Raw genomic sequence first — 14,703 nt, 5'->3', positions numbered from 1 at the left:
TGGTGCCACGCACTAGGCAAATTTCAGCTCAAGACTGTGAGCCAACTTTTTGTGATGCTGTACCCGTAAGACTGCACACAGGACTGCACACAGGACTGCGCGTAAGGGGATGGTGCAAGTCCTCGACCGCGGAGGGCTGCATGGAAAAAGGTTCTCTCGGCCGAGGTCTTCGTCGAGTCCTCAGGCCTCGGCTGAGGACTCTGACTCAGTAGAAGAACCAGTTTTTTCTGGGAGCCTAGTTCAAACCCTTTTTTTGGGCCCAGTGGGTGTCAACCTGTTCTGTTCTGAGACAAACCCTGATACACCCACCCATGGACCCAAGTTTTGGTTGAGTGGGACACACACGGACACGTGTTGCGAACTGTACTTTTTTGTGGCACATAAATTTTGAAACCTTTACAAATGGCTCCCCGTGTTCCTCCCAAGAGAGTCTCCGTGATTGGCGGTGGCGGTATGGTCGGTGCTGCTACTGTGAACGCCTTAATCCTGAAGGATGTTGCTGCCGAAGTTTTGATTGTTGATGTTATTGCAAAGGCCGCTGAAGGACAAGCTCTTGACATCGCCGACGCCTCGTTCAATTCCCCCGGAGTTGTCCGAGTTGGCTCGTTCGCTGAAGCTGGCCAATCCGATTTAGTGATAATCACCGCAGGCTACCCCCAGAAGCCAGGTGAGCCCCGGTCTATGCTCCTCAAAAACAACAAGTCCATTATCAAGTCCATATGCGAACAAATGCAACCTATTCGTCCTGACCTGAAGATTCTTGTTGTTGCAAACCCGGTTGACGTCCTGACTCACCTTGCCTGGCAGTATTCCGGACTCCCTAAGAGCCAAGTCTTTGGCTCTGGCACCTACCTCGACTCGGGCCGCCTCCGCTCCCAGATTGCTTCAATGATTGATGTGCACCCGAGAAGCATCAACGCGTATGTTCTGGGAGAACACGGCGACCGTCAATTCGTAGCCTGGTCCGCTGCCACTATCCAGAACACCCCTCTCTTAGACCACCCCAAGCTTAAGGGTGTTGAGTTGGATAGCATCCGTCAGGAAGTTATGCGCAAGGCTTACGCTATTATCGATGCCAAGCGCTCCACTTACTTCGGGATTGGTATGTGCTCTGCTAAGATTGCCGAGTGCGTGTTGAACAACACTCAGGAAGTCTTTCCCCTAGTACACTGGGTTGAGTCCGAACAAGCTTATATCTCGTGGCCTTGCACTCTTGGCTCCAACGGTGTTGACCAGACTTTCCACGTGCCCCTTAATGAGCAAGAAAACAAATCTCTCAAAGTTGCTGTGGACGCTATTAAGGACATGGTTAAGGAAACCGAATCCATTGAAGAGCCCAGCAAGGAGTAATTTTAGTACCACAATGATGGATGTTTTTTCGTCCTTATCTTAACACCGCACTTAGTTCCTTTAGATTCAAAAAAATGGATCCATCGCGACTGTGGCGTTTCGTTTGCAACCGGTGTCCACGATGGCCCAGTCCGTCAGACCATGGCGGAGCCATCCCCAGCATTATTTCCTGTACCTGTTGCGCTTGAATACAAACGATAAAACGAGAATGCCGTTCTCGTACAGGTTTTTGAACCCGTTACGAGGGGTGGCATCCCACTCTCTTCGCACAATCCGGAACACGACATCCTTGTATGAAGGGGCCGAAAACCTAATGAGGACAGTGTTTGAAGTATCTGCAGTTGCGATGTCTATCTGCGTTGCTGAGGGGTCTTGCTCCAGACGCCAGGCTGGTTTGACCCCCGTAGGGAGGTTGGGATAACAGATGAGAAATCGGTACCCTTGAATTGCCTTTGGAGGAGGATTATTCATGTCGTAATGCATCTGGTTGTACTTGTGCCATTCGTGTGCAGTCTTGATTCGACTAAAGTACCGTGGCTTAGTCAGCACACCAGCAACCCCCGGTTGCCACGTCTGAAACGACCCGCCTTCAAGAATATTGTTTGTGTCAGTCTCCTGCGCTCTCTCCCGTAAAACCATGCGATCAAATGCCGCATTGGGATCCTCCATTGATCCGCGTTGTTCGACATCAATGTCCGCAGCAGCAATAGCCTCTGCCGTTTTCTGGTCCTCTTCCGAGAGCTTTTCGCCACCTGCCTTTGCCAAGAGGGGTTCTTCCAATGGAACGCCCGACGCAATGAGTGCATCCTGCTTCTCTCGTACATAGACCACAGCATAAAACCAGGGTAACTTTTTCTCCACCTCTTCCCAATAGTCAATGTCGATATCATCATCGGCGGATGCATAGTGCAGTTGCAGGGCGACCATTCGCTGCATATCCATCACATCCGCTAGTTTGGACATTTTCAGCATACTCCGCAATTCTTGCTGAACTTTTGGCTCCAACAGACTATAGGGGGCGTGTTGCCTCTCTCTTATTTCTCCCGCAATGCTTAATTTGGCATTATTCCAATACTGAGCCTCCTCATCTTTGTCCGAGAGCTGTACGACCACGTCCAAGAACTCGTTGCACCGCTCAATTGTGTATATAAGGTCTGAAATGCTTGTAGACTGTAGGAACTCGGGATAGCTCAGGGAGCACACACGCGTGTGCTCATCCGTTTGCGCTCTCAAAATAGCATATATAGAGAGAAATAGGGATGACGGACCCTCCAGCTTGTCCGAGAACTTCTGATGAAGTGTGGAGTACCTGAAGCGCAATTCAGCCTGAGTAGTTGCTTCGTCGTCGAAGACTAGCCCTTTTTGCTCTCGTGCCTTGATTCTTGCTTCATGCTGCTGTCTTCGTACTCGGATTTGCTCTAGCTCAGACTCCTTCTCTCTCAATTGTCGGTCGGGATCTTGAACCCTCCGGTGTTTGTTTTTGTGCCAGGCGAGTACGGCTACCTGGTCATTATCCTGGCCGGCCATTTTCTAATCATGCCCAAGATTCAGTTGGAAGTGTGCATAGATGACCCACAATCGGTGAATATTCTGAACACGTGCGATGTGCAGCGAATTGAGGTATGTGGACATTTGAGTATAGGTGGAGTTACTCCACCGCTGCCGCTGGTTCGCTACGTGAATGAGTACAGCACTATTCCATTCCGCGTTATGATACGCGTGAGAGCTGGTTTGTTTGATTATACCGAGACAGAATGGAAGATGATGTACGAGGAGGCACGGGCAATAAAGGAAGTTTGTGAACTTAATCCTCTTTGGGAGGGGTTCGTCATAGGAGCCCTGAAGCCTAACGGGTCCGAGATAGATGTCGATGCACTGAAGAAGTTCGCTCAGGAATTGTGCTTGAGTGAAAGTGGCAGACATTTGACACTACACCGGTGCGTGGATATTCTGCCCCAATCGAATATGAAGACAGAGATCCAAAGGTGCCTCCAAGCGATTCCGGTAATTGATGCAGTTTTAACTTCTGGAGGAAGTAGCGACGGCGCACATCAAGGGGTGCACACCCTTTCGAGCATGATGGACTTGCCCATCATGGTCGGCAGTGGTGTCAATGAAAAGACCTTGCCTCTGCTCCGAGCCCAACTTCCTCAAGTTGCTTGGTGGCATGGCAGCTTTAGTCGTGTCGTGGAAGCCGATAACAGATTTCATTTTGGGGAACGGAGTCGGGTGGATGCAGCAAAAATAGCAACGAGCCGGAACTAGGCGGTGCTAGCGCCCTTGGTGGTGCAGTGGGTGACACCATAAATGAGAGCAATACCGCAGATCAACGCGGGTATGCAGCAGTTCAGCACAGCACACTATGTGTGTGACAACAACAGCAGGGTGAACAAGGTCCAGGTTGACGAAGCCCGAATAGACACTGTACCAAATCCCGACGTGAATAAATCCTTTCGTGAATAAAACCCCACGGTGACTCAGCCCAAACTGAAAGCGATTTAGACAGTATATTCGTTAAGGGTAGTTTCATAAAAGGTGCTTAGACGAGCGCCTCCTTGGCGATTTCAGAGTGGCCGGTGGCTTGGATGGACTTGGAGACGCCGCCGAGCTTGTCGAGGAGTCCTTGTCTGGAACTTGCGTAGATCATTCTTTCCTTCACAGGTGCGCTGCCCGGAGTCCACATGATGAAGACGAGCTTGCGGTTGGTGGGCGCTTCCACCACGGCGTAACGGCAGGTACTAGTATCGAATTTGGCCTTGAAATCATCATAGGCGACCTTGCCTGCCTCTTCAATAACAATCTCGCGTTCCTTCTCGACCTTGTAAATGATGTAGTTAATGTCCTTTTTCTTCAACTTCAAAGCGGTCCATTCAGTCACACAGGCAGGGTTGACAGGAACACCGGACATCTTAAGAGAACAGTTAAGTAATTGATGCTTTAATTAAACCCATCAGAAATACCTGATCGCACACAGTAGACGCCCTGCCACCGCCTTAAAAAAAACCTGTCCAAAATTTCGAGACTTCTGTGCCGATCATATTACCTGATCCTTCGGGTGATCTGATTGGGGATAAATAAAAACTCTGCAGACTCGTGATGGTGGTCCATTGAGACAACACATGAAACCTCATGCGCATGAAACCCCATGCGAACGTTGAGCTTTCATAATATTGGGTTGGGGGGATATTGGGAGAATCCATTCTGGGGATCTGGTCATTTTGGAAATATTTTATAGAAGACAAGTTGGGCATGGATAAGTTGGGCATGGATAAGTTGGGCATGGATGTGAAGCGAGAAGTTCCGCAGTCGGGTGAGTTGTACTTGGTGGCGGATGCTCAGTTCGGGCGCATCGAAGAGGCGCTGAAGGCGGGTGTACGATGGGTGCAACTGCGCGATAAGACGAGTAGCACACGTACTATTATCGGATACGCGCGCCGGCTCAAACTGCTGTGTGACAAGTATGATGCTCATTTGATCGTGAATGATCGAGTAGATGTCGCGTTCGCCGTTGACTCCTACGGAGTACACTTGGGCCAAGAAGATATGAGTCCAGTTGTTGCGCGACGCATCCTGGGTAACTATCACTGCATTGGACTTACCATTCAACCAAGAGACCTACCCGGCTGTCCTTTGAGCTTCCGCAAAATTCAAGATGATTCAATTGACAAAGAAAACACGCGGCAAGATAAAGATCCGGGGGTAGAGCACGACCCGGGGGTAGAGCACGACCCGGGGGTAGAGCACGACCCGGGGGTAGAGCACGACCCGGGGGTAGAGCACGACCCGGGGGTAGAGCACGACCCGGGGGTAGAGCACGACCCGGGGGTAGAGCACGACCCGGGGGTAGAGCACGACCCGGGGGCAAAGCACGACCAGTGGGCGAGGCCTTATGAGGAGTCGCTGCAGACTGAAGCTATAAATGAGCGTGAGGCGTTGGAGCGGGAAGAGTTTAAGAAGAATCTGGCTGTCGCTGATTACGTTGGCTTAGGAGCGGTCTATTCTACTGCGACTAAGCAGACGGACGTGATCGGTATAGAAGGTGTTATCTGGACTATGCGCCGGCTGCGCGAAGAGTTTGGTTACCGAGGCTCGTTTGTGTTGATTGGAGGTCTGAGTTTAGAGAACGTGGAGGGGGTACTTCGTGCCGTGAGCAAGGCGGTGGGTGAGGTGCCGGGGGTGGCGGTGGTGTCTGCAATCATGTCGGCACCTAATGCCTTACAAGCGGCGACGGACCTGCAAGCGTTGTTGAATAAGGTCACGACGTCGCCTCTCCCGGATAGCCCTTTGTTCTGGAAACAGAATGTTCGGCGCGTTCTGGCAGCTGTTCAGATACACAGACCGGTAGTCCATCATGTAACGAACCATGTCGTGGCCCACCTATCTGCGAATGCATGCATTGCCCTTGGCGGCAGTCCCTGGATGACTTATAATCTGCTTGACCTGCCTGGCGTGAATGCTGTTGCAGACGCAACTGTGTTCAACATTGGGACCATCGACTTCGACGTCGACGCGTTGTGCGAACACTTCCAGAATCACAACACGCGCAACATCGTATTCGACCCCGTCGGCTGCCACTGCTCCGAATACCGGCTTGCTCTTGCCTCCCGCATCATCCAAGATCTCGATATCGCAGTCATCAAGGGAAACGCTGCCGAAATTGGGGCACTGGCTACAGGCAAATGCCTCATCGGCTGCGCCGGTTTGGACGCCACCGCAGGCTCGGCCACAGGACTGGACTCAAGTGCTCTGAGCCTGACTACTGATTTAGACAAGACTAATATAGGCGACAAATGTACGGTTTTGGACGACGGGACTACTGCTCGAGGCGGCGGGACTGGAGCGGACGGGGCTACTGTTGAAGGTGAACCTGCGGATGTGGACGTTGCGTTACGAAACATAATTGACACCGCGCAGGCCTTGAGTAGTAAGACAGGTTCCGTGGTCTGCGTAACAGGCGCCCGAGACGTGGTGACGTACCAAGGACAGACGGCCGTTCTTGAGAATGGCCACGCATTCATGGCGAACATCACCGGGACTGGGTGCATCACTGGCACGGCCATTGCCACCATGCTCGGCGTGGAGCGGGACCCGTTTCTGGCGACGGTCGCCGGCGTCGCGGCAGTCACCTTGGCTGGGGAGGTTGCAACCGAAGAGTACGTCTCCGCCGGGCGCCCCGTGGGCATGACCGTTGGGCCGGGGCTGTTCAGCTTGCGATTACATGACGGTCTCTTCCTTATGCGTAGTTCGTTTCCCGAGGATAAGTTCCGCATAAGGATCATCTAGATCAGGTGTCTGCCCGCTGTAAGTCGGGTCTGCCGGCTGTAAGGCAGGTCTGCCGGCTGTGAGTCTGGTCTGCCGGCTGTAAGGCAGGTCTGCCGGCTGTAAGTCAGGTCTGCCCACAGTGGAAGCCATTCCACCCAGTGTATCGTGATCAGCGGCCGTTTCTGGTGTCAAGCATTACTCGTCGGATTGCACATGCTGCCAGTAAGTAATCCGAGCGGCAGAAATAAAAATGCCACGAGTGGTCTTTTTAGTGTAGTATTTGGAGCTTCTCAGCTGAATTGCGGGGACATCTTTGATTGTGGAGGCATGCTGGAGTTAGCTAAGAATTTTGGAGAAGAGTTGTGACCTCGAAACGGCCGGTTTAGGAACCGGTCGGGAGTCAGGAAAATTATGTTTAGTGGCGGATGTTGGCTTATGTGTCTGCAATCATGACAGCACCTAGTCGTTCACAAGCGGCAACGGACCTGCAGGTCGGATCGCGACGTTGATTTACTTAACAGCACCTTGTTCTGGAAACAGAGCGTCCGGTGCGTTCTGACAGCCGTCCAGTAGCATAGACCCGTAATCCACCACCTTGTGTTGACCAAACGGCCCACCTAGCCGAGAATGCATGCATTGCCCTGGATGACAAACCCTGGGTGACTTACAATCTATTTGACATGCCTGGCGCCAACGCCGTTGCACGAGCAACTGTGTTCAGCATGGGGACCCTCGACTTCGACGTGGGCACCCTCTGTTAACACTTCCAGACGTACAACACGTGCAACCTCCTCTTCGACCCCGCCAATTGGCACTAGTCCGAGGGCCGGCTTGCTCTTGCCAAGATCCAAGATCTCCATATCGCAGTCATCAAAGGAATCGCTGCCGAAATTGGGGCACTGACCACAGGCAAATGCTCCACCGACGACGGAACTACTGCTGGAGCGGAGGGGACGGCTGCTCCAGCCGACGGGACGGCTGGCAAAGGCGATGGGATTCGAGGAGATGGGACTAGCGTTGGGGGTGAACCTGCGGACGTGAACGTTGCGTTACGAAGCATAACAGAGTGCCAAGGCGGGTGCAGGCGCCCGAGCTGTACCAAGGACAGACGGCCGTTGTCGGCAACGATCGCTGGCGGTTATTTTGGCTATGGAGACCGCAAGCGAATGTCTCGCCTCCGCTTGAGGACCCGCCGCTGTTCAGCTTGAGCGCCGCCCAGCTTGAGATTACACGACGGACTGTTCCTTATGCGTAGTTTGTTTCCAGAGGATAAGTTCCAGGTAAGCAAAATCTAGGTGTCTTTAACTGCAGGCAGGTGTAGCTGAACGCCTGGACGCCGAGAACAGCCGGCGACCGTGCTATGATCCCAACACATCGTTCCACTGAGCAGGTGCCCCACAGTGTCTGTCTGACATCAAATACTGCTTTTATTGAGCCGCACTACCTGTAATTGCACGGGACCTGTAATTGCACGGGACCGCAGAGCTCAATGATGCTGCGGGGATCAGATGAACTTGCTGATGATGTTGGAAATGGCGCTGCTGCCGAGACGGCCCTCTGCCGAAGCGGCGCTGACAGGTCTCACGCTTGGTTTGCCCTTGGTTTGAGTCTTGGCCGTTCCAGAGCCGGATCTTTTGATAATCGTTTTTTTGGTCATAAGGGACGCTTTCTTGGGGCTGGCAGCGGTCTTCTTAACGGCTGCTTTTTTTTTGGGCGCGGCCGTCTTTCTCTTCGGGCTTGCTGCGATCTTCTTGGTGGGAGTTGCCATGGGCTTAACCGGTTCTTTTTTCACCATGGGTTTTTTGATAGCCTTTTTCGGCGACGCGGCCGCCTTCTTGCCTACAGCTGCCGCCTTCTTGCCTACTGCTGCCTTTTTTGGTGAAGCTGCTGCCTTTTTTGGTGAAGCCACCGTCTTTTTTGGCGAAGCTCCAGGTTTCCTGCCGGGCTTCTTCTTGGGTAGGGTCACAGTTGTTCGCGTCGATGTGTGCGGTGACGTCGCCTGCACCCGCGGCGAAGCGAACACTGCTGACGTCTTCTTCTGAGGCACAGCCTTCAGTTTCGGTACGCTCTTGCTCACCGACGACGGCTTGTTTCCTGTACGCTTCACTACCGCCGAACGCTTCTGAGGAGAAGCGCCTATCTCGAACAACAAGATCGCATGCGTAGGAACAGGCGCATTTTTGCCGAAGCCTTTTTTAACAAAGTGCTTCACATCCTGCCACTCGTGGAGCTCCTGTCTGGCGTTGTTCGGACCAGTTATCTTCGCTGACATACTCTGCACCTATTGCACCCGTCACACACACACTTCTCGGAAAAGCTATCCGTGTTCGATACAATCGTGTTCGATACGATCGTGTTGGGCGCGATCGTGTTCGACGCGAGTGCTTCGACACCAGTTTCCGACAGGCATTCATTAAACGTTAGGCGTGGGAACAACCAATGTAGTGTAACAGTCAGTGTAGTGTAATAACCAGTGGGCAGTGGACGAGCGGTGCAGTGGACAAGCGGTGCAGTAGGCAAGCGGTGCAGTAGGCAGTGGACAAGCGGTGCAGTAGGCAGTGGACAAGCGGTGCAGTAGGCAGTGGACAAGCGGTGCAGTAGGCAGTGGACGAGCGGTGCAGTGGACAAGCGGTGCAGTGGACAAGCGGTGCAGTAGGCAGTGGACAAGCGGTGCAGCGGGCAACCAGTGCAGTAGGCAGTAAACAAGCGGTGTAGTGTCGAATTGGGTGTCGGAAGATTTGTTCTTGGTCAGACGGAAAAACAGGTTTTGACTATTCTTCGTCGGAGGGGGTTTGTTCCTTCTTCACTCGCCTTCGAGTCTTAGGCTTCTCTTCCTTCACCTTGGAAGCCTTGGGATCACTGCCGGAGCCGCCCTTCATGCCGCCGCCCCAGTACTTGTTGACCGTAGCCCATGCTATGCCAGCGGCGCGCTTCTCATCTGTGCCATACCGGTCTCGGTAGGAGTCGTAGATATGTTCGGCCTGTCGCTTTTGCTTGTCACTGTATTTGTCTTTACTACCCCTCGCCATTTCGCGATTAAATGTGCAGATGAAAACGGCAATTCACGCGCATGCGGCAGACGCGCACGGTTCTCTAATAGTACTCGGACTTCACGTGACCGCCTTCGTAGCCATGACCGCCTTGGTAGCCGTGACCGTCGCCGTAGCTCTCAGATTTTATGTTACCTCCGCCGTAGGCGTGACCGCCGCCGTAGCTCTCAGATTTTATGTTACCTCCGCCGTAGCCGTGACCGCCGCCGTAGCTCTCAGATTTTATGTTACCTCCACCGTAGCTCTCGGGCTTGGCGCCTGTGCTATCGCCTGTATTGCGGACGCCGGCTTGGTGGCTAGGAGGAACGTAATTGTGATAGCGGCTCGGATCTCCGCTGCCTCCGTTGCAGCCTCCTCCCGAGAACTTGTTTACAGTGGCCCACGCAATTCCGGATGCTGTATCCCTATCGGCACCATAGTTATTGATGTAGCTGTCTCGTATGGCGCCTGCTTGAGCCTTCTGGATGGAGCTATATTTGGCCTTGCTACCACTTGGCATCGATGATTTTCACGAAATAAAAAATATCACCCACAGACTCCCCGCACAAATAACTCTACGTACTAAGACCACAGTGAGCGACCATGATCCGTTTATGAGCCATGGTCAGCTATGGTCAGTTAATCCTCCCCCCAATAGCATGGCCTTGCCTATTGTGTTGCGGGCAGGGTTTCTGGTCACGCGTAATTCCGTTTCTTTACAGAGTAAAATTGATGTGTTTAAATCTTCTTGTTCTTCCCTGAGCTGGCCAGTAGTGTGATTATGTCTTGGACAGATGGCATTTTTTTGTGCATTGATTGCACTTTGTCCAGCCCTTGATCAAGGTACGGCTGAAGGATGGCCTTACCATGTTTCTGGTACAGCTCGATAGCCGGCTTCTGTAGAAGGTAGCCATCCGCCAATAGCAGCGTCACAACTGGCAGCGAGAAGATGGTCATAAGATATGAAGTAACGAAGCACACTGCCGTGACGGTAGCAGAGTACCTCTTATCGGCCCAGTAGAACACATGTCGAGCAGCCTTATAAACGTAATTCATCGATTGCTGCAGTGACTCTGAGATCTTCTGCGACTGAGCCTCCGATATAAGGATAGCTGCACCATTCACATCTTCTTTCCATCCCAACACTCGAGTCAGGGCGAATCCAGCAATCGAAGCAAAACCACAGAGAAAGAGGAATGTGCTCAACGGCTTCAACCGCACCATAAAGGCAATCAAACAACCCACATTCAGTCCCAACACATACCTTGTAGAATATCCAATATCCTGCCAGCTAGCAATCTTCTCAACCGATCCAAAAACGCTGCCAAATGACACGCTGGACGGGGTGGAGGATGCCGTGCTCGTCTGGGAGGACATAGTAAATTTCGCAATTATTTTTTATAACCCCGACAGATACTGGCAGCGCCATCCTGGCTCCATCCCAACGGAAATTTTACTCAGAAAAATGCATCACACGTCCAGCGGGATTGCCGCTCCGTCACATTGCCATTCAGAAACGTTTTTTCTCTCCGACCACCTACCGACCACCTACCGACCACCACACCTACCGACCACCATACCTACCGACCACCACACCTACCGACCACCTACCGACCCGATGGCTCCCGGTTTTTCTTCCCACAGTGTGGCTGTAAATAAAATGTTGGGTTTGGATAGTGGGGTGTCATGTGAGTTGATAGTTGAAGGTGATGCTTTGAATCAGAAGGCTGTGCTAATTCGTGTGCCCGATTTCATAGCTGATGTATGGGACGGTCAGCCGGTTGGTACATGTATTGGTATGTTATCAGGTGATGAGATTCGGTTGAGTAAGAAGCAGGGTTGTCTAGTGAATATGTTGCGAGGGAAGCCGGAGCGTAGTACAACTGGAGTGGTTTTGGGTAGTAGTCAAGAGGTGTTAGAGGATCTGCCGGATGAGTTGAGTATATCAGCTATTTTAGAGAGCAGTAGTACCTACCTACCTAATCTCTTGGACCCCGCATATCAATGCTATGTTGCCAGCCAACTCGGTGCTCCCGAAGACGTACAGGGTCCAAAGGTATTGTCGGTTGATGATGCACGGGCATTAGAACAGGCACGCGTTCGTGGTGGTGCCCAGGACGAAAGCATGTTCCGATACTTCAAGGAAGAAGGTGTCAAGGTCATCCAAAATACCGGTGCCGTTAGCGACTCTCAAATGGAAGCAGCTTCTGCTGCGCTCTTTAAACTATTCGAAACCTCCGCAACTGAAGACGGCACACTCGGCCTCAGAGACATACAACAAAATATACACCTACCACCACACCATCTCCGGAAACTTCTCGAACAACTTACCGAACCACAACGCGAACGTCTTGGCAGAAGATCACTCTTCTCACTCAAACCTCAGTTTAAAAAACACTAAACTATAACAAACCAGACAAGAACAAACCAAACCGCCTCACCACCCAACCAACCAACCAACCAACCGGCAGATACGTGTGTTCGGGTCTGCCGGCAGATCCGTGTGTTCGGGTCTGCGCGCGTGTGTGGTTTCCATCAGCCAGTAACACAATGCAGTACAGATACATGAAGTTTCTAGTCCGAGCATGTAAGTGTGTCCCAGTCTGTCAGGAGTTGTTCCAATAGAGCCGGTCCCTCTTCATAGAGCCGGTCCCTCTTCATAGAGCCGGTCCCTCTTCATAGAGCCGGTCCCTCTTCAGAAATTGTCTTTCTGCCACCCACGTGCAATCCTGAGCCGTCGGTGCCCAATGGGTAGAGCTCGTGCACAGGAATGTAGCATGCCCTGCTGTGTGAGACACGGCAAAATGAATATTCGAAGATCGTAAGTGGCCATTTCTGCATTGTGGTCTTGATTGTGGACTCAACCAAGACCATCCGAATGGTAGGCTCATTAGTACTGTGCCCATGATCCTTAGGACCCCCGCTAGTACCTGTTCCAACCGTCCGAACAACGTGTGGTTCCAGCGTACACGACAATGTCATCAATATGCATATTCACATTATTCCCGATCAATCTATCTGGTAGCTGAGTCTGGAAATGAGTCTTCCCGAAGCGGAGTCTTCGTCTTCCTCCATCTTTTTAACTGGGGCCCTCTCCTTGGCCTTTTCCGGCTCTCTTCATCATGCGGTCTCCATAGACGATCAGTAGGGTTTAGTCCAGGATATTTGTGCCACTGCTCTCGAGTACCATGCCGCCGCGTTGGAGGTATCCACAACAATTCTGGTGAGGTGTGTCATACATAAATTGACTTGAGCACTCAATGCTTGCTTGATGACTTCGACATACGACTTCACCACCAAGTGTAACGTTTTTATCCCAGTACATAATCGATTCAATTGCGTGACGCCTCTTGCCCGAGAATCGGACCCCCCCGGCAAGCAGAGCCTGTGCCACGGAGCGTCGTGTTTTACTGCCGTGTTCGTGCACCGGACAAGCTGGCGCATCAGCTGGATGTAACGGTGACTTGCGATGAGTTGGGGTTCCGCTGTTCAGACCTGGCCCCAGTTCTGCTGTTCAGACCTGGCCCCGGTTCTGCTGTTCGGACCTGGCCCCGGTTCCACTGTTCAAATGCTGGTCCCCGTTTGTGTCCACGCCCGGGAATAGAGTGACGGGATTTATAACCACCATTATGTTTGTGAGCCTAAGATGTTCAAAACCGAGTGGTCAGGCCTTGTGCACGCTTGGCAAGTGCACGCATTCAAGACCTGGTGAAGCGATAACGTGATGGACAAACTGAGTTGTTACGTGAGATTGGCGAGCAGGTGGGGCTGTAAGGCAAGAGTAGGACTGGTAGAGGACATGATGCCGGGCTGAACTATGGACGAACCTGAGGACGTGTGCCGGTAGGAACTATTACGTAACGCTCGTATGACATGAACAGGGGATTCTGGAACATCCCGCTCCTGGAGGAGAGTAAGCGGCTCACTGCGTTCATCACTCCGACCGGTCTGTTTGAATTCAACGTGCTACCGTTCGGGATAAAGAATTCTCCGACGGCGTTTCAGCGCGCAATGGATCGGACATCTCGTTGGCAATGTGGTTTTAACTACCGATGTGGTGACATCAAGGAGGAGGTCCTAGCCCCTTTGGAGGAAGCCCTGCAGCGTACGATCACCTCTGGATTCTACCTTCGACTCGACAAGTCTGAGTGGATGAAGCCGACGACCGACTATCTGGGTTATCAGGTAGGTCGAGACGGGATCAAGGTACGTAATAAGTCCATGAAGAGTATAACAGAGGCTGCACCGCCGACGGACAGATCGACTGCAGCTAGACTTCGACTGCAAGCGGTAGCGAATACCGCAACCTTACATGCGCCACGGCCAGGAAATCCGTGCGTGGCATACACGGATGGCTCCGGAGTGGGTGGGCATAGGAGCAGCGCTCATGCAGTACCCCGGTAGAGAAGTACCCCTAATGTATGCAGGCCGAGGGTTGTCAGAAGCAGAACGAAGGATACCCCAGAGAGAGAGCTCTACCCAATCAAGTACGCACTGGAGAAATGGCGAGACTACTCGGCCTGGAGAAGTTTGTCGCACGGACGGATCGCAACAATCTCAGATACCTGGCGACGGCCCACACGAACAAGGTCCAGCCTTGTACCCTGGGCAATTTAACTTCGATATAGAGTTCCTACAGGGAAGTCAGAATAACGTTGCCGACTGGCTTAGTAGGTATGCCGCTCCAGACATCAACGAGGATGATCTGCTAGACGCCGTGGGTCTACCGGTCAGACAGCTGGACAAGATAGACGTGGGCACAGATCTGCCGAGTGTGGTTGAGGTGAGGCGTGCGGAGGAGGGCCTGACTGGCCACAAAGCTTATGTAGAGCGCGACGGTAGGATTGTGGCAGCCGCGACTCGTCGAGGGTAGGTACCGGGGCTCTACGAGAGAGAGTAATTCGCAGCTTGCACTACAGACGAGGTGGAACACATGGGCGTGACAAAGACTGAGAAGAGTAGCGCAGTACTTTGTGTGGTCAGGCATGCCTGCTGACGTGGCAGCCTTTGTGAAGTCTTGCTTGATAGGCGCTCGACTGAAGCAACCGCGTTCCACCACCCA

At 52.4% G+C, this 14,703-nt stretch overlaps 11 protein-coding genes across 11 annotated transcripts; 5 read left to right on the top strand and 6 right to left on the bottom strand.

The window, feature by feature from the left end:
• Window positions 1–402: 402 nt before the first annotated feature.
• Window positions 403–1,350, top strand: GNI_056500 (L-lactate dehydrogenase; the record flags this gene model as incomplete). The annotated part of the gene is made up of 1 exon (XM_011131678.1): window positions 403–1,350. One exon carries the CDS (start codon window positions 403–405, stop codon window positions 1,348–1,350), a length of 948 nt encoding a protein of 315 aa, XP_011129980.1.
• Window positions 1,351–1,512: 162 nt separating this feature from the next.
• Window positions 1,513–2,877, bottom strand: GNI_056490 (cactin; the record flags this gene model as incomplete). Its single annotated transcript, XM_011131677.1, has 1 exon — window positions 1,513–2,877. The coding sequence occupies one exon, from the start codon at window positions 2,875–2,877 to the stop codon at window positions 1,513–1,515; it is 1,365 nt and encodes a 454-aa protein (XP_011129979.1).
• A 9-nt stretch (window positions 2,878–2,886) lies between these two features.
• GNI_056480 (CutC family protein) lies at window positions 2,887–3,615 on the top strand (the record flags this gene model as incomplete). Its single annotated transcript, XM_011131676.1, has 1 exon — window positions 2,887–3,615. The coding sequence occupies one exon, from the start codon at window positions 2,887–2,889 to the stop codon at window positions 3,613–3,615; it is 729 nt and encodes a 242-aa protein (XP_011129978.1).
• Window positions 3,616–3,889: 274 nt separating this feature from the next.
• Window positions 3,890–4,258, bottom strand: GNI_056470 (cofilin; the record flags this gene model as incomplete). The annotated part of the gene is made up of 1 exon (XM_011131675.1): window positions 3,890–4,258. The coding sequence occupies one exon, from the start codon at window positions 4,256–4,258 to the stop codon at window positions 3,890–3,892; it is 369 nt and encodes a 122-aa protein (XP_011129977.1).
• A 341-nt stretch (window positions 4,259–4,599) lies between these two features.
• On the top strand, window positions 4,600–6,633 carry GNI_056460 (thiamine-phosphate synthase; the record flags this gene model as incomplete). Its single annotated transcript, XM_011131674.1, has 1 exon — window positions 4,600–6,633. The coding sequence occupies one exon, from the start codon at window positions 4,600–4,602 to the stop codon at window positions 6,631–6,633; it is 2,034 nt and encodes a 677-aa protein (XP_011129976.1).
• A 1,483-nt stretch (window positions 6,634–8,116) lies between these two features.
• On the bottom strand, window positions 8,117–8,884 carry GNI_056450 (hypothetical protein; the record flags this gene model as incomplete). Its single annotated transcript, XM_011131673.1, has 1 exon — window positions 8,117–8,884. The coding sequence occupies one exon, from the start codon at window positions 8,882–8,884 to the stop codon at window positions 8,117–8,119; it is 768 nt and encodes a 255-aa protein (XP_011129975.1).
• Window positions 8,885–9,383: 499 nt separating this feature from the next.
• GNI_056440 (putative plasmid stabilization system protein) lies at window positions 9,384–9,641 on the bottom strand (the record flags this gene model as incomplete). The annotated part of the gene is made up of 1 exon (XM_011131672.1): window positions 9,384–9,641. The coding sequence occupies one exon, from the start codon at window positions 9,639–9,641 to the stop codon at window positions 9,384–9,386; it is 258 nt and encodes an 85-aa protein (XP_011129974.1).
• A 64-nt stretch (window positions 9,642–9,705) lies between these two features.
• GNI_056430 (hypothetical protein) lies at window positions 9,706–10,161 on the bottom strand (the record flags this gene model as incomplete). The annotated part of the gene is made up of 1 exon (XM_011131671.1): window positions 9,706–10,161. One exon carries the CDS (start codon window positions 10,159–10,161, stop codon window positions 9,706–9,708), a length of 456 nt encoding a protein of 151 aa, XP_011129973.1.
• A 218-nt stretch (window positions 10,162–10,379) lies between these two features.
• GNI_056420 (reticulon protein) lies at window positions 10,380–11,018 on the bottom strand (the record flags this gene model as incomplete). Its single annotated transcript, XM_011131670.1, has 1 exon — window positions 10,380–11,018. The coding sequence occupies one exon, from the start codon at window positions 11,016–11,018 to the stop codon at window positions 10,380–10,382; it is 639 nt and encodes a 212-aa protein (XP_011129972.1).
• Window positions 11,019–11,301: 283 nt separating this feature from the next.
• Window positions 11,302–12,042, top strand: GNI_056410 (hypothetical protein; the record flags this gene model as incomplete). The annotated part of the gene is made up of 1 exon (XM_011131669.1): window positions 11,302–12,042. The coding sequence occupies one exon, from the start codon at window positions 11,302–11,304 to the stop codon at window positions 12,040–12,042; it is 741 nt and encodes a 246-aa protein (XP_011129971.1).
• Window positions 12,043–13,514: 1,472 nt separating this feature from the next.
• GNI_056400 (putative polyprotein) lies at window positions 13,515–13,847 on the top strand (the record flags this gene model as incomplete). The annotated part of the gene is made up of 1 exon (XM_011131668.1): window positions 13,515–13,847. A coding segment is annotated over one exon (333 nt), but the record flags the coding sequence as incomplete, so codon positions are not given.
• Window positions 13,848–14,703: the final 856 nt, after the last annotated feature.

This window comes from Gregarina niphandrodes, assembly GCF_000223845.1.
Source record: "Gregarina niphandrodes unplaced genomic scaffold scaffold00008, whole genome shotgun sequence".
Classification (NCBI taxonomy): domain Eukaryota; phylum Apicomplexa; class Conoidasida; order Eugregarinorida; family Gregarinidae; genus Gregarina; species Gregarina niphandrodes.
The sequence above is the reverse complement of the archived record's forward strand: the minus strand, read 5'-3'. Positions and strand labels throughout refer to the sequence as shown.